This window comes from Typopeltis vanoorti, chromosome 2 (genome assembly GCF_054136105.1).
Source record: "Typopeltis vanoorti isolate ZY-2024b chromosome 2, IOZ_Tvanoo_1.0, whole genome shotgun sequence".
Lineage (NCBI taxonomy): Eukaryota > Metazoa > Arthropoda > Arachnida > Uropygi > Thelyphonidae > Typopeltis > Typopeltis vanoorti.
The window spans coordinates 148,206,648-148,228,241 of NC_143550.1; the positions used below are offsets into that span (position 1 = coordinate 148,206,648).

The 21,594-nt window shown below is 37.9% G+C and overlaps 1 protein-coding gene across 3 annotated transcripts in view; it reads left to right on the top strand.

Annotated features, from left to right (window-relative positions):
* The window catches only part of wcy (WW domain-containing adapter protein with coiled-coil wacky), a 257,173-nt gene that overhangs the window by 214 nt on the left and 235,365 nt on the right, over nucleotides 1-21,594 (top strand). The window contains exons 2-3 of one of the 3 annotated variants that reach the window (XM_090413481.1): nucleotides 184-217; nucleotides 1,848-2,043. In XM_090413481.1, coding sequence (XP_090269607.1) covers nucleotides 184-217; nucleotides 1,848-2,043 — 230 coding nt within the window. The other 2 variants (XM_090413500.1, XM_090413489.1) reach the window with 2 other exon arrangements.

Sequence of the window (21,594 nt, forward strand, 5' to 3'; positions counted from 1 at the left end):
AGACGATTGAAATAAAGAATACTTAAAGTTTGATTATTGAAAAAGGACGCCATCTTTCAATTCGTCCCATCATTCTTATCAAAATCAATATGAATTTAATCAAAGATATGTATTTAGACTTTAACTAATGTATTTATTATTAATAAATGGATACTAATGTCCTTGTTATTGTTCATTTGGCAGGTACTTCGACAGGAATCAAGCCCATCCCTATGAGGTTAGTGACAGCAGACGACTATTGGACTGGTATTAAATCAAAACTGGCCTTAAATATCTAATGCGGTGGTATTATCATCTAGAAACTTTATTAATACTTAAAAAAGAGTTCAGTCATATAGTAAGTTGTATTAGCTTCAAAAGCTACTTCACTAATAATCGATTACAGTTCATTCATCAATCCCTGATTATAGGAAGAAGTTGAAATTTTCAACAGCCCCTGTCTTCTATTAGTAATACTTAACACTAAGGGTACATTTACAGTTCTGTTGTAAGTACTAAGTAAAATGAAATCAAGGTAGTACTTTTACTAACCTATTAAAGATGTAGTAAAAGTGACTGCAATAGATCTGGTTAGAAGCCATATTTATTTTGGACTCTACAGCTGATCTTTTAAGTTTATACATATTTAGAATATGAAATAATGGAGCCCAACATAATTTCTTACCTTAACATTAACAAGAACAAAGTTACCATTTTGAAGAGTGAGTAAATACATAAATGTCAACAGTAAGTTTTGTTGCTCTGAATTGATTCGCTTTGTGTTTAAATATATATAGATATGTATATATTTAGTATATATAAAACATATATAGGTAGACATATATATGTATATCTATATATATTTAATATATATAAAGCATATATATGCTTTATATATATGTGTGATCTTTTAAGTTTTAATGTATATCTATATATATTTAATATATATAAAGCATATATATGCTTTATATATATGTGTGATCTTTTAAGTTTTAATGTATATCTATGTATATTTAATATATATAAAGCATATATATGCTTTATATATATGATCTTTTAAGTTTTAATGTATATCTATATATATTTAATATGCAGAAAGCAAATAACAGATTTTGATTTATCAACTGGTTGGTCAGTTGCACTGGAGTAATGTGCTTTTCAGTTGAAATGACTTTTTCAAAGTGGAATTTATGAATATATGTTGGAGGTCATAATATAGAATGGTTACTAATTTCCATTTCCTGTAGCATTGCCTATTGCTTGCTCAGCCTTAAGTAAGAAAAGCATTTTATAGTAAGTGTCTTAAATCTGTTGGTGGCCAAGAATAAAAATTACCGTAATAGTAGTCTTAAACAATAGTTTTCACTTTTATGGATGTAATATTAAATTGTACTGGCAAATAATATAATCTTTGTAGCGAGTTTTCTTTTTTAAAAAAATATTTACCGAGAGATAAAAGATTGATATTTGGTAAAGGAATAAAACAATAAATAAGTTGCTGCGTATTGCTCCAACTGAATTTGGACAAAAAAGGAGAATAATTACGCCTGGCAAAAACTTAAATGTGGATTAACAGTTTGCAACTCGGAGTAATCTTGATATTCAAAGTTTGTAATGAGAGTTTAATCAAACTTGATTAGTGATAATTAGGAGGGGAAAAAGAAGTGATTTGAACAAGAGATTTAGAGCCTATGACAATTAATATTCAGATATCTAAATTTGTTCTACTCATTACGACTTTGAAATTAAGTAATTGCTAACCAGTAATTATTTTCATAGTTTTATTTCTTTGTTTCTGGTGATATACTTTTTTTCTGCAGGTACCTGGAAATTGGTATTATAAAGTGCTTACTGTGATTCTTCCATAGAATACAAGCAAGTATTCCTCCAAGACTGGTTTTAGTGATCGTTACAATGACAAAATGCGAGAATCACCAACAACTGGTAATGGTAACAATTATGGAAGAAATGACAGCCCTGACAGTAGGCATAGTCCACGATACCACAATAAATCAACATACTCACAAAGACTTAAAGAAAGAGAACGAGAACGCCATGATGCAGGTAAGTTTCTCTCTCTCTCTCTCTCTCTCTTAGCTGTTGAATAAGTGATACAAATTTCTGTCTTGTATGCGTTATTTTTCAGCTTTACCATCTTTGACATGAGCAAAAATAAGGTGCATATTATATGGGGGAAAAAAAAGTTTGAAGTTGATTATTTACAAGCATGATGTTTTAAGAAGGATATAATAAATTGGAAAGAGAAGTGAGAAGAAAGTTAAATTTTGCTGCAATCATCACTAATGCAGTGATTAAATACTGAAAAATTAATGGTTTTTGTTAACCCATTATTTTTAACTTTCACAGTAGAAGTTATTTCATAATAAATGTACAAATCTTTGGATGTTCCCAGACAGTAGTAGAGTTGAGTTTATTTCCCAAAATAAATCATCCTGCACAGCTTCATTGGATACGGTTCGTATGTACTTTTCTGTCTAAACCAATTAAAACCTGAAGCAGGGGATATAATACAACCATCCATTTAGCTATATACTGATTAAGTTTATTCTTCTTTCCCTTTTTGAAACAACATTCCTTCATCCATACATCCTAAAAACTAGTCTACAGATATAAAATCCTGTATGAAGTTATCACTGCTGTCTTCTTCACTCTGAATCCTTCTGTGATATTAGTCTACTAGTTTAACCCAAACTGTTGAAGAGTAGTATTACATCCTTTGTCTTATTTCATTGCCAGCATCATCATTTATTCATTTATGAATAGGGAATACACACATCACAAAAGAAATTCATTGATAAGAAATCAAACTAAAGTCTCTGACATCATAGGAATAGTCAAACATCTGAAGTGGCAATGGGCTGGGCATATTGCTCAAAGACAACATCAACGATGAACAAAAGAAGTACTGGATTGGATTTCACAAGAGGAAAAGTGACCACAAGACCGACCTAAATCACGGTGTATTGATGATATCAAGTTTGATTTGCAGGAGTGAGATGGGAAAGGAGAGCCATGGACAGAATTTTAGAGTAAACTCAGAAAGGCCTTCATCCAGCAGTGGATTGACAATGTCTGCCGATGATGATGAATTATACATACACACACATGCACTGCTTGGAAAGAAGTCAACAGACACTCCATGGGCAAGGTGCATTGCGCATTCACCGTAATAAGTCGCATGTTTGTACCCAGTATAATTGGAGAGCAATGTGATGCTAAGTCAGTGCAACCATCTTCAGGCGAAATGCTGACGAAGTTTGAAAGAGACATTGCATTAGGATGCCATGTTGCAGGCCCATCTGTTTGGCAAATTGTTGACAAATTGCACCAATCCAGGTCAACAATCAGTGATGCCATACTGAGATGGAAGCACAGGGAGTAAACAGTAAGTGCTACCCACAGTGAACGACCCACCACACTCACTATACATGACTGTAGGGTGCTATGAAGGACCACCATTCGCCCAAAGATGTATATTCCTTGTTATGGAAAATATTAAGTTAATTTTATCTGATTATGGAAGTTTTCATTTATAACAAAGATTTTTATTATTATTATTATCATCACATAACGCCTCCATGGACTCATTGAGGGAGGGCACTTGCTCTACAGCTCTGTCTCCATCACCAGCTCCATCTTCAACGAACCGCATCTATACCAATGCCATCTATTGCCGACCGCCACCACCATGTATTTTCACAGACAATCATAAACATCCATGCTCACGGCAGGATTCGAACCCGCAGCCTTTTGACTGGAGAACAGATACGCTAACCACTCGCCCAGCCAGGCTGGCGATTTGTGTTTAGCTTTTCTAGATTTTTTAAGAGGCGCATGAAAAGTGCTAAGAGAAAAGCTCCTGAAAATACTTAAGTTATACAGTATAAATGGAACATTATAGAGAGTGACATATTATTTTTTAGACTTTAAGGATATATGGAATGTGATTTCACATAAAATTGTGTTTAAAGCAAAGAGACACACTATCCTATTGCTATTCATCTGTATGGATCATACATTATTAGAATTGGAGATATTCTCAGCACTTTACACTATGCATATAATGTTATACTCCATTTGGTCTGGTTGACCATGCAGATAGTCTTGGTTCATATCCCACTGCAGGCACAAATAATAGGTGCTTGTCTTTAGGAAGTCATTACTTTCATCACTCAGCATGTCATTACCACACTGCTTGTTGGAGAACTGAAGTGGCTTCAAAAGTTTCATATTTGGTTTCTAATGCAGGTTTTTTGGATTATCTAACCATTAACTCATCCACATTACAAAATTACAAACATTTCATGGGTGGGATTCACATAAAAAAAAAATTTAAAAAAATGCAACATGTTTAAATTCTCTAAGCAAGTTGAATAACTGCTGTAACAAATTTGGTACATAAATCAGCAGTAAAAGGGCAAGAACTATAAAAATAGCCAGGAATACAGAAAACATAGACTACATTTCCAGTGGAGAACCTATAAAATATATAAATCCTCTAATGCTTTTTTATTCCCTTTAGGAATAAAAGGCATTAGCTGGAGTACATGAAGCTCCTTTAGCCATAATTTTTTGGAAAAATGATAAGCAGCCAGTCAATTTGTAAGCAACAGGGAAGGAAAGACTGTAAATAAACTGAAGTCACCTTGTGATTCTAAACCCTAGGTATATATTATTGTTTGAAATAAGTGTGAGGTTTATGATAATTTTAGTTGCAGAGCAAGTTTTCAAGAGAAACAATCCTAACTGACTGACTCAAGAAGTTCCTCTAGTCAGTGACTAGAATCAAACCAGTAACGGACTTCCTTATGTGGAATTATAGAACTGTGTGTTAAGGCTTTAGTGCTGAGAGGACATCATGTTGGAGGCTTAATGGAGTATTAACAGCACTAAGAAAGAATTAAAAAATTTTAATTCTTCCAATATTTCATCCGTCACTAAAACATCTTCAGGGAGTACAAACAAAGACTTAACACACACACAAAGGCAACACAGTAATAAATGAAATACATGGATCTGACTCAAAGTCCTATCTAGGTGGGGTGCCCTCTGTAGGCATTTTTAAGCAGCCTGGATTGTAAAATGGGGATCTCTAAGGAAAAGCATTTCCGAATTCGGAAAAGTTTCTTGTACCTTTGTTTATTTAAATTTGGTTGATTTCTTAGTGAAACTGCAGATTCTATAAACATCGTTCTTTTTTGAAATTTACTGTGATGGAGCATGGTGGTTTTTGCCAGAAGATCCTATGAGTGGTACATGTATTCCAGTACTGGTCTGCAAGACCAGATTGACCATAGTTGTAATTGCAGATGTATGTTTTGTGTTTATCTAAGTGGATGGTGGTTGATCTGCCAGAATGTTCAAAGTAAACCAACTTGAAGGAACAGGGTACTTTATATACTTCAGGTACTGAGAGAGGAGGGGACTGATCTTTAGTTGAATGGATGAAGGCAGCAAGTTTTCAGCAAAGCTTGAAAGCTGTGCCGATGTTTTAAGGATCTGGATGTATTTATTTATTTTATTTTATTATTATTATTTTTTTTTTTTTTTTGTGATGTACTCTACACATCTCAACATCAATTCTGGATATTTTTCTTGAAAGAACAAAATTTACAAACAGGTAAAGGAAATTGCTATGGGTCCCCCTCTCCTCCTCCTCCTCCTCTCATCCTCACTTGCCAATTTTTACATTGAAAATTTTGAAAAACAAGCCATAGAGCCAGCTCCCTCAAACCTTCTATCTGGCTAAGAAATGCTGATGTCCTCTATTTGGCCTTTTGGCTCAGATACTGTCCTTCCTCTGTCATCTTAATTCAGTTTATGATTTATGATGGAAAAGGAAACTAACCTAGACACACCTTCCAAATGGTAAACTTTCCTTCGCTCTATACAGAAAACCAACTCACACAGGCAAATACATTCAGAAACTTTCTGATCACCACTGCTCTCAACAATATTATTATTATTATTATTATGGGCTACTCCATAGAGTCCTTAGATTCATCAACGGAGGCTCTAAACATCATGCCAAGATACTACACAAATCCAACATTTGTGTAGTATCTATCATACTTTGCTTTGAACTCATTCAGAGTCATGACACTCGCAACAGACTCTGTCAGCCTATTTAGCAGGATGCTAACTATACTCTTACTCTGTTTCCAAGGATGGCCCCTAGTTCTCCCACCATTCTGAAAAATTTCCTCTATTAATCTTGTGAAAACTGTTTAGTAATTTGTATGTCTCAATCATTTCACCCCTTTTCTCCCTGTCAACCAATTTCTGTAGCTCACAAATCTTCAACCTGTTCTTATAAGGCTCATTCCATAGACTGTAAACCCATTACCTTTATCCAACTTAGCTGTCACTGTATTATAAAACTTGAAGCATGTTTTAACCATATCCCCCCCCCCATATCCCCTGTCTAGCTATTCCTGTATTTTCCTTTTGACCAACTTCTCCAGCACCTTGACTATGATTCATATCGGTCAGTGATTTACCATTAGTTTGGAGCCTCCTTTATGCAATGGAATAATTTTTCCCCTCTTTCCACCCCGTTGGGACTAACCAGAGCTGAGACTTAGATTAAACAACATGGTCAAAGGTACTGCCAATTTCCTAGCACCTTGTGCACCTCAAGTTCATTTACCTCAGTTTTCATAATAAGCCTTTGCCTCTCTCTCTCTCTCATTACTGCAATATCTCCACCTGATGATATACTCTGTCCACGCAGTTAGCCGAGTGGTTACGCGCCTGGGAAAGGAGTGTCCTGCGTTCGATTCTCGTCGCTGACGTGAGGAGCTAAGGATCTTTCTGAGACATAGCAACATTAGCCAGTCTTAGGCATTGACTGCAGGGTTTTTCCTCCCGCAAGCAGGCAAACTGGCCTTAAGAACACAATGCTTCACAGACAATTACACATGGTTGAGCGTGGGGGTAACGACCCCACCTCTTAGTGAATTATGAAACCTAAAAATGGGAGGCCATAGGGTTGTAGTGCTGAAGAAGAAGGTGATATATTCTTGCAAAGTGTTCACTTAGTAATTCTACTATTTTTCTGATTTAATTACTTCTTTATCATAGGCATTCATTTTAATGAATGCCTATGATAAATTATTCTGCCATAAATATTCTTCCTTTTACTTGCAACATATTGACCTGTACTGCTAATTTCCTTTCATATTCAACTTTTGCCTTTTTTACTACTGATTACCAGTCTGTGCTTTGTACTGCTCGTGTACCTACTATTCCCTGTACTTTTTTGTAGCTCCAGCTTAATAATGGTATTTATCCATTTAACTCCCACTTGATTTATTCTCCTGACTTTATAATCAGGAAGACTTCCTGACTGTATGCAGTCTATTACTACCTTCAAATTTACCACTTCTCATGATATGGTATCATTAAACCTAACAAGTAGTCTACAATCTTTGTTCAAGTGAAACTTCTCTATTTCAGCAAAACTCAACCATATACACAATGCTTACAATTTCTTTAATCAGCTAAAGCCTTTTAACCCTAATTAGATTTTGGAGACTGAATGGGTAGTTCAGTCTTCACCGGTAGCTAATCAGATATTTGACCCAAGACTATTACTAATTGTAAGTGACAACCGGTGAAGAGACTGGCAAATAAGTGCTGCCATCGCTTGGCGCCTAACCCTAACAGGATAGTGTGAGTTGTATGGTTGCTTTTCTTGAGTTTACAGACGATAAACCGAGTTTCCTGGAGGGGGGAAAAAACACTTGCCTGTGCTAGAGATTGGCTAACTTGGGAACCGGTTAAAGAAATCAAAAAAAAAAAAAAAAAAAATCAGCTAACGCCTTTTTATTCCCGTATACGGGAGTAGGCGAGACCATTTAGCCCTATCTAACTTTTGGAGACTCAGTGGGCAGTTCGACCTCCACTGGTACCCAATCAGAGATAGATGGCCCAAGGCTATCACTAGTTAAGCGGTTTGCAGCGAAGAGAGACAGCTCAACTGTGACGCCATCTCGTGGTCCCTAACACAATATATTTAATGTCTGAAGTAATGTGGGTTCTACGGTCGATTTTCTTGAGTTTACAGGACGAAAAACCCGCTTGCCCGTGCCAGAGATCGACTAACTTGGGAACCGGTCAAAAAAAAGGCTTAGAAAAATTTCCTTTAGTCGCTGACTAGACTCGAAACCAAGTCTTCCTTCGTGCGGCCAAGCACCGTGGTGTGCAAACGCCACAAAGGCTTAGGAAAAGTTCCTCCAGTCGGCAACTAGACTTGAACTTAGGTCTATCTTCAGTGAGCCTACTGCAGAGGATGCAAAACGCATTTCCACTGAGCTATGCAGGCCTACAATTTCTTACAGATTTAAAATATAATTCTCCCTCCAATACTAGGAACCTTCTCTTCATAAGGATTTCAGTAATGCCATCACCATCCCCTACATCTAGGGTACATTCCAAAAAATCGCCAGGACCTTAAAAAATATGCAATTTCATTGCAGCTTAAATCTCTGTGGAGTTTAAAATGCATAGCTTTTAAGCTCCACCAAAAACTTGCTACCCTCATCCAATCAATCAGCTTCCTCACCCTCCTCTCTCAGTGCCTTGTTCCTTATCTTGGCATACTTTGGACAGGCAGATTGATCAACCACCATCCACATAGATGAATACAAAAGACATTTATGTAATCATGACTATGATTAATCCGATCTTGCGGACCATGTATTGGATACCACTCGCAGGATCATCTGGAAAAAAACTACCATGCTCACTCACAGTAAATTTCAGAAAGAGACTGTTTTTGTTGCAGGTTTTTGTTTTTTTTTATGTTGGGCTCATACACGAGAAGTTGGTTGATCAACCTATAGTACATTAGCACCGTATATGGGTAGTGGGTTGGGAAAGGTGAAACTTGTTTACATTTGATTTGAAAGACTGTATTCCTTGAAAAGCATAGCAGGGGGAAGACTTCCACAATACAGCAGTTGCAGGGATGAAGAAAGAGGAAAAGAAACTTGTTCTGTTTGTTTCAAGGTACACTGTGAAGGGATGTTGAGCAGCAGCTGCACATGTTCCAATGAGCTGAGTACTAAGTGGGGGAATTATTGATGCTATTTCAGATGGACGTTTCCCATGGAAATATTTATAAAATACACATATTGCAGTTTGTCTGTATGAAAGTGGGGGGGGGATGAGTTGGTAAGAGATGGGTCATTAATAAGTCTAATTATTCTCCTCTGTATTGAGTCAGACATTTTGAGGGGAGCTTTTAGGGACCCCATCCCATATGTGAGAGCAGTATTCAATAACTGGGTGAATTTGTAATTTGTAAATGTTAACAGCTGTTTTCAGGGGTCAAGTAGCATCTTGAGCAAAAGAGAAAAACCCTAGTTTTTTAGAAGCTGAGGATGCAATGGTTTTGATGTGTTTATGCTAGGAGAGGCTTGATATCATGGTAATTCCAATCTCAAACTATGTGGAAATTTGGGTGTTGTCAAAAATAATACAGGGAGAAAATGGTTCTTTTTTATGAGAAATAAGACAGAACTGGGTTTTATTAGCATTGAAATTGATGAGATTATCTGAACCCCCGTTGGGGGATGGCTTGGAGATCAGAATTGAGGGCAGTGGTGGTTGAGATGTGCAAATGAAAGGAAGGAGTGCTATGTGCTGTCATCTGCAAAACTGTGTATTGGTTTGGAGGTCAACTGAAGTATTTTATTGATATATAGCAAGGAGAGGGTTGGGGAGAGGACAGAACCTTGTGGAACCCCCAGCATTAGTTGAATGGTAAGAAGTTAAGGAGCCATCCACCACCACACGTAGTGTATCTCCAAACAGAAAGCTGGCAATCCAACCACAGTAGTCCAGACAGACCAAACGATGATAGTTTATTTAGTAAGCCTTTGTGCCAGACCTGGTCAAAAGCTTTGGAGATTTCGAGTGCAATCACTTAAGATTTGCCAAACATCATCGTGACATTTGTCCAGAGATGGATGACATGTGAGCAGATCTCCTGTTGATCGGTAGTGACAGAATCCATACTGGCAGTCATTTATTAGCTGGGTACCTTCAGGGTAGCTTAGGAGTTAGGAATTGAGTTTTTTTCCCCTTGCTTTAGACAGGACTGATGTCAGCAAGATCGGGTGGTAGTTGGACAGCAATGATTTGTCGTCCTTTGGAATGGGTTGAATATAGGCCAATTTCCAGGATGTGGGATAGATACCAGTCGAGTAAGAGAGAGTATTCAAGCGACATAGGACAGGAGTAAGTTCTGGTGCACACTTTCAGGACAATTGGAAGAATGCCATCAGGACAGGAGAATTTTGTGTCTAATTTGGACAGTATTTTTCTGATCTTTTTCTGGCAAAAGGATATAGGGGAACATTGAATGTTTGGGCATCTGGATTGGTTGTGGGGGGGGGGGACATTTACCATTGTCGGTTATGCATGTATTGGAAAAGCAATGTGTGAAGCCAGGAGGTTGGCTTTTTCTGTCGGTGATGATGCAATAGAGCCTTCTGGGTATGATAGGGGTGGGAATAGTATTGGGCAGAAGTTACGACAAATTGCTTTGACAAGAGATCAAAAGGCTCGGCTGCTGTTTTGATGGCCTTCTAGTTTCCTGCTTTTTGCTCTTTCAAACTCTTTTATAAGCATTGATTGTTTTTTTTTTTTTTTTGTTTTTTTTTTTTTTTTTTTTCATCTATTTTGTGTTGATAGCCTGTGTAGCTCAGTGGATGTGGTGTTTGCATACCACGGCGCTTGGCCGCACGAAGGAAGACTTGGTTTCGAGTCTAGTCAGTGACTAGAGGAAATTTTTCTCAGCCTTTTTTCGACCGGTTCCCGAGTTAGTCGATCTCTGGCACGGGCAAGCAGGTTTTTCCTCCTGGAAACTCGGGTTTTTCGTCCTGTAAACTCAAGAAAATCGACCGTAGAACCCACATTATTTCAGACATTAAATATATTGTGTTAGGGTTAGGGACCACGAGATGGCAGCACATTTGAGCCGTCTCTCTTCACTGTGTACCACTTAATTAGTGATAGCCTTGGGCCATCTATCTCTGATTGGTACCAGTGGAGATTTAACTGCCCATTCAGTCTCCAAAAGTTAGATAGGGCTAAATGGCCTCGCCTACTCCCCGTATACGGGAATAAAAAGGCGTTAGCTGATTTTGGGCTTGAGTATAAGTCTAAAGGAGGATGGAGTTCTTGATTTGAGCCAGTTATGGTATGTTTGGTTTTCCATTTGTACTACCTTGGCACATCTTTTGGAGAACCAGAGTTTAGTTGGAGAGTGTATGTTTCCAGGATTACTTTGGTGATAAATTCAGTTCATATGGTAGAGTTGGAATGCTGAGAACGATAGTCCAACCAATGGAGGCTGTCCCACTTGGCACTGTTATAATGGCAAACTACTCTTGTATGGAAGTGACTCTGTAACCGTTGTTGCATGGGGAGGAGATGAGCACTAGATTGTGGTGCTCATCTGGTATTCTGGTTGGCATCTGAACAAGTTGTGTAAGGTCATTAATGATGGCAAATGTTTCAGCATCTCTGACTGCAGCTGCACTCAGAATTCAACTGAAATTAAGTAAATACAGATGCAAGAAACTTCTCAAAATTTTGGAAACATTAAAATACTAAATGTTATATTCAGGCAATGACAATCAAGGAAAAGAAGGAGTAGCCATAGTATTCAACACAAAATACGAGGCTAATCTTCTTGAATGACAGTCAGTCTCAAGTAGAGTAGTGTGGGCAAATATGAGAATGGGGAACTGGACAATGAGACTTATTTGTGCCTATGATCCCACGGAAGGTTCTACTAAGGTAGAAGTGGAGGAATTTTTTGATGCTTTAGATGAATTAGAACCATCAGTTATAACCTAGTCTGTTACCTTCATATAGTTTACAAATTTGTATTCCCTGAAGATGCCGATAGAAAAATTGGCGAAACATGTAGGACGATAAAATAAAAAGCAACTTGACTAACATTATAAAAAAAAGTGTAATAGTTTATAAGAGAGAAATTAGTCGGAACACTAAATTAATTGTATACGAGACGGTGTGCAAACCAGTTTTAACTTATGGCTCTGAGAGCTGGGTCAGAAGTAAAACACTTGACCAAAGACTAGACACCGCAGATATGGGAGTCCTGAGAAAGATTAGAGGCGTGAACAGATGGCATCAATGGCAATATCATATTAAAAACGAGGATATTAGGAAAGAACTTGACATTGTCAGCATCCAGGAATGTGTTAGCAGAGTTAATCTTAGGTGGTATGGTCACTTAAACAGAAAGGGGGAAGAAAGATTAGCAAAACAACCCAGAGGAAGACCAAGATATAGGTGGATTGATACGGTGCAAAGTGCCTTAGATGATAGAAATATATGATCTGTTAATGTTGTAGTCTTGACAAGTAACAGACTGATTTGGAGGAAAATTGTAGATAGGAAGTTAGTAATGATGTACTTTTTTTCATGTAGTACTATCATATCCTGTACACTCCTTGAGGGTACATGGCAAGAATTAGATGATGATACTTAGAGATCCCATTTTACAAACCTTGTCTGCTTACAAATCCCCAAAAAGGGCATCCCATCTAGGTGAATAAATGTGGGTGGATAAGAAAAAATTAGTTGAACAATTAAACTAGTAGTGTTTAAACTAATTTTAACTCGTAAAATAGTGTGTGTGTGTACAAGTAAGCATTTGTGCTCCCTGAAGATGTCTCATTCATGGAGATAAAATATCTGAACAATTAAAATAGATTTTAATCCTTTTTTGCTACTGTTAATATCAGTTCAACCCACAACAGGAAGTATAGAACAAGAATGGTGGGGGGGGATTTTGGCACAGCTTTTAGCAAATATGTAAATTAAATATAAAAATAATAAGTAAAGCAGGTATAGTGGGAATCCAGGTGAATAAATGTGGGTGGATAAGAAAAAATTAGTTGAACAATTAAACTGGTAGTGTTTAAACTAATTTTAACTCGTAAACTAAACTTTGTAGTATCAAAGACTAGACTACTGATATGAGAGTTCAGGGGAAAGTTTGAGGAGTGAATCAGTGACATCAGTCATTTTTAAAGAATGAAAGAAAGGTCATCAAAATTGTGTGAATAATAAAAAAAAAAAAAAAAAAAAAAACTAGATCTAGAGCGAATTATTGCAGTTAGCAATACTTTAAAAAATCAAAATGTTTAATTTTGGAGAAAATATTCTAAAATTTCTTCTAGATTAACTTAAAAAATAGGTTAATTACTAATAATGTAAAATGTCATGCCAGCATAATATCTTGTATTTCCTTTGAGATTACACATTAGGAAATGATGAGGGTGACTAGTTTTTAATTAGATTTCTTTCAAAATGGTATATCATTTACTAGATTTCTAATTGGATCAGAACTATCAGCTCTTTCCTTTGGATCATCTGAAACACTGTCATTATCATCTCACATATCTTGGACTTTTGAGAGTCTTTTCTTGTCATTATTTCTCCAAAGACTTATTATTATTATTACGGGCAGCTCCAAGGAGTCCTTAGACTCATCGACGGAGGTCCCAACATCATGTCAAGAACAACTATTCAACATTCACACAGTATCTATCATACTTCTCCTTGAACTCATTTACAGTCATGGCATCCACTACAGACTCTGGCAGCTTATTCCAATCATTTACCACTCTCCATTGTCTTCTGAATTAATCATATAGAAACCCTTCAGTAATTTGAATGTCTCAATCATATCACCCCTTTTCCGCCTATCAACCAATTTCTGCAGCCCACAAATCTTCAACCTGTTCTCATAAGGTTCATTCCATAGTCCTATTATCTTGGTCACTCGTCTCTGGATCCTGTCCACCTCCTCCCCATTGAGAAGAAACCCTGGATTTATATCTGGCACAGTAGTCTAGATGGGGTCTTATCAAGGCTCGATACAGAGGAACAATAACATGTTTGTCTCTGCTCGTTAAAGTGTTTTTCAGCAACCAAGTGATTTGATGAGCTGATTTTGCGACTTTTGCAATGTGTCCACTAAACTTCAACTCCCTAGCCTTGTCAATCTCCTGGATTACAGTTCCACCAATGTGATATACTGCTGCTAATCTTTTCACCCCAAAATGCAAAATCTTACATTTTTCCACATTAAATTGACATCCATTCTCCTTAGCCCAGTCCTACAAACTATCCAAATCATCCTGCAAAATTTTGACATCATGAGCATTCATGCTCTACCTAACTTTGCATCATCTGCAAACAGATGCACAGTTCCTCTTAGATCCTTTCCTATATCGTTAATGAACAAATTAAACAGTAGCGGTCCAAGAACAGAACCCTGCGGCACACTGCTAGTTACAGGCCATCTTTTGGACTCTACTCCTGAATAAACCACTCTCTGATATCTCTCCATCAACCACCCTCCTATCCATCTCACCAACCCTATATCCATTCTCATATGCTGCAGTTTACTGATTAGAATTCCATGTGGTATCCTATCAAAGTCTTTAGCATGGTCCACTAGAATCACTGTAAACCTATTACCCTTATCCAGTTCAGCCATCACTGTGTTATAGAACGTGAGCAAGTTACTGAGCCATGATCTACCCTTCACAAAACCATGCTGTCCCCCATACAGTATCCCATTTTAATCTATCCAATCTTGTATTTTCCTCTTGACTATTTTCTCCAAGACCTTGACAACAATTCCTGATATATACTGATCGGTTGGTAATTTACAACAGCAGTCTTGGATCCTCCTTTATGCAGTGGAACTATTTTCCCCTCTTTCTTCCACCACTTAGGTACTAACCAAGACCCGTGACTCAAATTGAACAAAATGTTCAAGGGCACTGACAATTCTTTAGCTGCTTCACGTACGACACGAAGCTCTTATACCATCCAATCCCACAGATGTATTGACATTGCGGTTTTGTAATAGACTATTCACCTCCACTTCATTCACCACAATGCCCGTATAAGCTGTTTGTTCTTCCATTTCTGCAATGTCACCACATGGATGATATACTCTTTCAAAGTGCTCACTCAGTAATTCTACTATATCAACGGATTCTGTTGCCTTCCTACCATCGGCATTCTTTAATAGCAATCTGCCATATACATTTTCTCTTTTACTTGCAACATATTGAAAAAACTGTTTGGGATTCTCTTTAGCCTGCATGGCTAATGTTCTTTCATAATCCACTTTTGGTTTTCTTACCACTCTCATTACCTTTCTGGCCTGCGCTTTATACAGTTCATGTGCCTGCCGGTCACCTTTCTCCTTAAATTCCCTCCACAGTTGTTTCTTTTTTTGCAGCTCAAACTTAATGGTATTATTCATCCATTTAATCCCTACTTGATTTATTATTCGCACTCTAGATATACAGTCAGCCATTGCCTCCTGCAAAAACTTCTTAACTGCCTCCCATGCACTATCAGCATCCAGCCCTTGCAGTTTTACATGCCATGGCACTGAACCAATCAAACTCCTAAGCTTGTTATACTTACCAGTCCAATAATTCCACATGTACCCTATCTTAATTGTAAATTCCACACCTTTAGCCACCTCCCAAGTCAAGAACCTTTGATCACTCTCACCAATTGGTGGCAATGTGGTCATATTCGTTACAGCCAAATCCTCAGACGCAGTTACTAGGTCAAGCACTCTCTGACCCCTAGTATTTTCCATTACATGCTGTCGCAGATAGTTATCCCTTAATAACCGCATTAAACCCAATTCCTTCTTCCCATGTGTCCTCTCCTCCCTCCAATCAATGCTACCATAGTTGAAATCTCTCATAATAATTAACTTCCTTCCACTCATTTCTTCTATTTGCTTGTGCATACTATCTCCACTATCTTTTCCATCACCTCATCTATAGCAGCACCCAATTGCATATTTTGTTCTGCTAGCCTCAATCTGACACCAAATGGTCTCAAATGTGCTTTTTTCTCTTTCCTGCAATTCAACTTCTATTCTCCTTGGCTGCAGCTCATCAGCTATCATCAATAATACTCCTCCCCCCTTTTTATTCTCCCTGTCATTCCTGAACACGCTATACCCATCGCATTCAATCCCACTAGCTATATCATCTTGAGTCAGCCATGTTTCACTAATGCCATTAACCTGTGGTCTGGAAGTGCCAACCAAGGCCAATAATTCTTCCTTCTTATTCCTAATACTCCTAGCATTAGTATACATGAATTGCAGACTCCCCGTTAGCCCCCATCCCCACCTTGATGCCTTATACTAACTATCCCATTCTGATTTGTTCTCCTTATTCGCTCGGGCATATTATACTCATCATACACTCAACTGCCTCCCTAAGGTCTGCATATCTACTCTCCCCGCCCCCACACACACACCTTAATAAAGCTAGTTTCTCTAATTCTGCACATCCACTTCATTCAACAACACTTTTTCAAGTCTTCTTACACCGAATCCATTCAAATGCAAACCATCCATCTTATGTAGATCCTTTCGCCATCGAACTCACTCCACATGTCCACAAATTCCACACCACTCATCCTGCATAACCCACGCATAAAGTTATTTGCAATTATGGCCCTCCTTCTAAACTCTTCACTGTCATGCCGCGGCAAAAGACTAATCATCCTAACTCTCTCACTCTTTTCTTTTGCTACCTCAAACAATTCATTCAGGTCCTCTATCATTTCCATTTTATCTCCTTTCAAATCATTCATACCTGCCACCACTATCAATTCTTTCACCCTTTGCTTTTGCTCTCTAATAGACCCACTTAGTCCTTAATGGTTGCACCAAGTTGGTACGATTTTGTCAAATTCTCTACTATCACACCTTGTACTAACTAATCTCCATACAGCACTCGAGCCTTCATTTTGTTTACGTTCCCAATCATACTGTTATTTTTCCTATCATACTTTTTATTATTGGCTGGTACACTCGGTAGACATTTGTGCATACGCTCCAGATGCCGCTTTGCCCTATGTATCGCTCCGCTCAACAACACGATCTCTCATTGCATCTATCTCATCTTTTTTATTATCTGTTAAACCATTAATTTGCTCTGTATTAATACCTTCATTCACGCTGTCTACATTCATGCCCTCACAGTTCTCTGGTACAACCTCGCTATTTTCTACATTCTGAAATTTGACAAAAATATCACACTCATGACCTGAAATACACTTTAATTCCTCATTTTCCTTACATTTTCTACACTTCACTCCGTTATTATCATCTAACCATACTCCAACCGCTCTCTGCAAATAATACATTTCGCAGATAGTACATTGAATAATCAAAAGTTCCTCCACTTGGTGACTAGACTTGAACCTAAGTCTAACATAGAAGGACCAAGTGCAGAGGACACAAGTGCCACTTCCACTGAGCTACACACGACTTGTTTTGCTAATTCTTTTATCTTCCATTCTTCTTAGAGACAGTACCACTATCTTAGATTATCATCTTACACATCCTTGAATGATAATAATTATATTACTAATACAATGGTCTCTCCATGGAGTCGGAAAAGGACACCCGCAACTAATTCTGGCAATCTGTTCACTCACTCACTTACTCACTCACTCTTCCAAACAAAATATTTAGTCCTCACACCCTTACTAACTACTTTCTTATACAACTTCCAAGGATGACCTCTAGTTCTTTTTCTCTCTCTCTCTCTCTCTGTATTCATCATGTATTGAAAAATTTCCTTTGAAATAACTATAAATTCACATGTCTGCCACAGTAATTAACTTTTTAATAATATGTAAATATTTCCTCTTAAGTATCATAAGACATCATCAGTACAGTTATAAACAACAATAGGAATTACATTCAAAAAAACACATTAGTGTTCAGGCTTACATTGGAATCCCTCTACGTATACAGTAGAGTTTTTTTACGGACTAAATATTATTGTGTTGTAATTAAATTAAATTAAAACTGATAAATTTATTTTATACTTACAGTTGAGGATAACAATTTCCCAAACTTTTGGGATAGTGAGACAGTGGTTACGGTTAAGATTGGATCTGTGTCGTAAGGCTTCAGCGCTTTCTTTATATATGGAGCGATGTAGTAGCTTGGTGTGTTGCCATTTTCAACTCCATGTTGTGCAAGACCAGATTTGTGAGGTTTGATAAGACAGATGTGGTCTTGATTTTCAGAGATGCGTTTATTTACAGATCTTCCTTTTTGTCCATAGTAAGACAAGTTACAAGAACATGACACTTCGTATACACCAGGTTGCATCAGTGATCCTGGCATATATGAAATGAATGTCAAGAGACGAGTAGTGTGATAGGAGAGAATGACGAGTGAAATGTGAATGAGAAAATAAGAGTCGGGAGTGTGGAAGGCTTTAATGATTGTGAAGTTTTCAGAGATGGTCTTGATTGGGAGAATGAATGGCAAGTAAGAATGACTAACTTGCAGAGAGCAATAGATGAGCTGAAAGAGGAGGTGGAATATCTTGTGAATGAGATGAGAAGTATGAAAGATGAGATTGGGAGAATGGAAGAGATGAATGCAATGCGAATCAGAGTAGGAGTGAGAGTTTTGGGAATGATAGAAGAGGAGAGAATAGAAACAGTAGGAGAGAGAGGTATGGGAATGCTAGAAGAGGAGGAGAGAATAGGAGCAGTAGAAGAGAGGGAGTGAAAGAAAGTTGTGGGAATGATAGAAGTCAGAGAGAGGAAATGAGAAGAATGCGAGGGAGTGCTGGAACCAGGGATAGTGATGCCCGGACAGCAGGTAAGTAGGGGAACACAGAGAGAAAGGGTTAGAGGAGAGAGAGAGAGTGAGGGCTGCAGGTGAGCAATCAAGGAACAGAGTGGTAAGAGGTGTGATGTATGAAGACTCGATGATCCATGGTATGCAAGATAGGATGCCAGAGGAGTGTTTAGGATGCCTGGAGGGATGATAGAAAGTGTGGCTATGGCGATTAAGAGGGGTGAAAGGATGGATGAAATGTTTGTGATGATGGGATGAATGACTTGAGAGGCAATGTAAATGGGTGGTGAGAGATCTGAGATTCTTGCTTGAGATTGTGCAAAAGAAAATACAGAGAGGAAAGGTTGTGTGTGTGTGTTGCTCAGGTATGATAGTGATAAGCTGAGCAGAAGAGCAGTAATATTGAATAGCATAATAGCCAGAATGTGTCAGAATAGAGGATTGGAATATGTGGATGCTTGGAGGGCATTTGAGTATAGAAGAAAACTGTATGCAAGAGACTTCTTGCATTTGAATGAGGAAGGATGAAGGCATCTGGAGAGATTGCCGTTTTCTGAATGAGTCAGTGTGTCAGTGCAGGGAAACTAGAATTCCCAGGGTGGATGGTAGCAGGGGTGGCCTCTTGGGGGAAGGGGGATGACATCAGGTAATGCTGAGTCCAGTGGGTTCGAGAGGGGATAATGATAGGTAATAAAGCAGTGACATATGCTTTTATGCTTTATACTAATGCCAGGAGTATCTGAAATAAAGGAAATGAATTGGTGGTGCTGATAGCATTAGCCTGGCCAAAGATTATTGGGATCTCTGAGACGTGATTGACGAAGGATGATATAATAACAGGAATTGAAGTAGCAGGGTACAGCATTTTTCGGCAGGATAGGAAAGGAAAATGTGGTGGTGGAGTACTGCTTATGATGAGTGATGACATGTCCTCTAAGAGTGGAGGCTTTGGAAGGTAGTGACACTAATGGTTTTGAAAGCATATGGTGTGAGGTAGAAGTGGCCAAGACAGGATTTTAGTGGGTGTTGCTACAAACCAAGGAGCACAGAGGGTGGAGAGCAGGAGATGTTTAGGCGGTTGAGCTTGGCAAGTGCAAGAAGAATGATTGTTATGGAAGATTTTAACTACAGCAGTATAAGCTGGCAAGAGGAAAATGCATGTAGCAATAAGGAGATGGAATTTATAAACTTCTTGAGTGACAAATGTCTTAGGCAACATGTAATAGAGGGAACAAGAGGTTCAAGAGTTTTGGATTTGGTCATAGCATGTGGTTTTGACTTGGAAGATGAATAGACATGCAGGAGTATCAAAGAAACGGGAACGTATGTGGAATTATAAGGCAGCTGATTATAATAGTCTTAGGTATCAAGTAGTGGCAGAAAATCTCCACTAAACACATCCCCCAAGGATGCCGCACAAACTACATTCCAGGCCTTTCCAGTGACAAACGAGCCCAGTATGCTGATTACTTACAACTTTACAACACCAAACCCTTCTCAGAAGAGACTATCCAAGCAGGAGAAAAATTATGCTCCAAGATGGCAGAGGAAAGGCATTCCTCATGGAAAAAAGAAATAGAGGCCCTTGATATGATCCATAGTAGCAGAAAGTCATGGAACTTTATCAACAGAATTAGGAAGGATTTCACTAAGCCATGTGAGCATCCGCAGGTAACAGCTAATCAAATTGCTCACCAGCTGCTGCTGCTGAATGGAAAATTTCCTAAAAAGCAAACAAAAAAAGAAGATACAGTAAAACCCCGAAGTTACGCGGTAGGTGGGACCAACAAAAAGCATAAATCGAATTTGCATAACTCCGAGTATAATTTTGCATGTAATTTATATATACATACATACAATTGGGACCAAAGGTTTACAAAATCACCTATATTTTTTAAGAAATATAATTAAATATAATCATAATTGTAGTTTTTCGTACATAAAAAAAAGAAAATTATTTCGATGTCGATGGTTTCATAAAATCTAATAGAATCGTCTGACGGCATAATGTCTTTTTCTTGTCACGCAAAATTTCTTCATAGCAAACCAATGATTTTTTTTATTCCTTGCCTTGTGGCTACAATTCGTTCCTCGTTAGAATCTATGTCCTCCAAAATCTGTAAACCTTTCTTTTATGATTGTTCTTACTGTAGATCGAACTTCTTTGCTAGCTCACAGATTTTCATTCCCCCTTCAAAATCCTTACTAATGTTGAGTTTTGTTTCCAAAGTCAATGTTTTTCTTTTCTTGCTAGCTGTAGAAGAATCGGACTTGCTTCTTTTGGATGACATTATTATTTTTTATGTGATAATTTTTATCAAGAACATAACATTAAACAATCGCAAGGTTTGTAGACTATAAAAATCGTGTATGAATGGAGACTGCACAAAACACGTCAGTGCTTGTTCACAGCATGTGCAACACTGGCAAATGCATCCGGCGCCTGAAAGATATGACTAGTGGTGAAGAAGGACGGGAATACGTACATATATAGAAACCGCGTAAGTCGGGGTATGACTGTATTTAGAACCCCAAGTGAGGAACAAAATATGATTAACTCAGATTTCACCATCACTGAACTCAACGCTGCCATAAACCTATTAAAACTTAGAAAATCTGCAGGCCTTGATGATGTCTGTAATGAACAGATTAAACATTTTGGAAACAGGACTATAGAGTGGTTATTAAACCTATACAACACTTACCTTAGAACCCTGAGGATACCATCTGGAGGCATGCCAAAGTGGTGGCCTTTCTGAAACCAGGGAAAACTCCAACAGAAGCAAAAAATTACAGACCTATATCACTCCTCAGCAACCTCTTTAAACTCTATGAACAATTAATTTTGAATAGGCTACAACCCCTGATCGAACCCCATCTTATTGCTG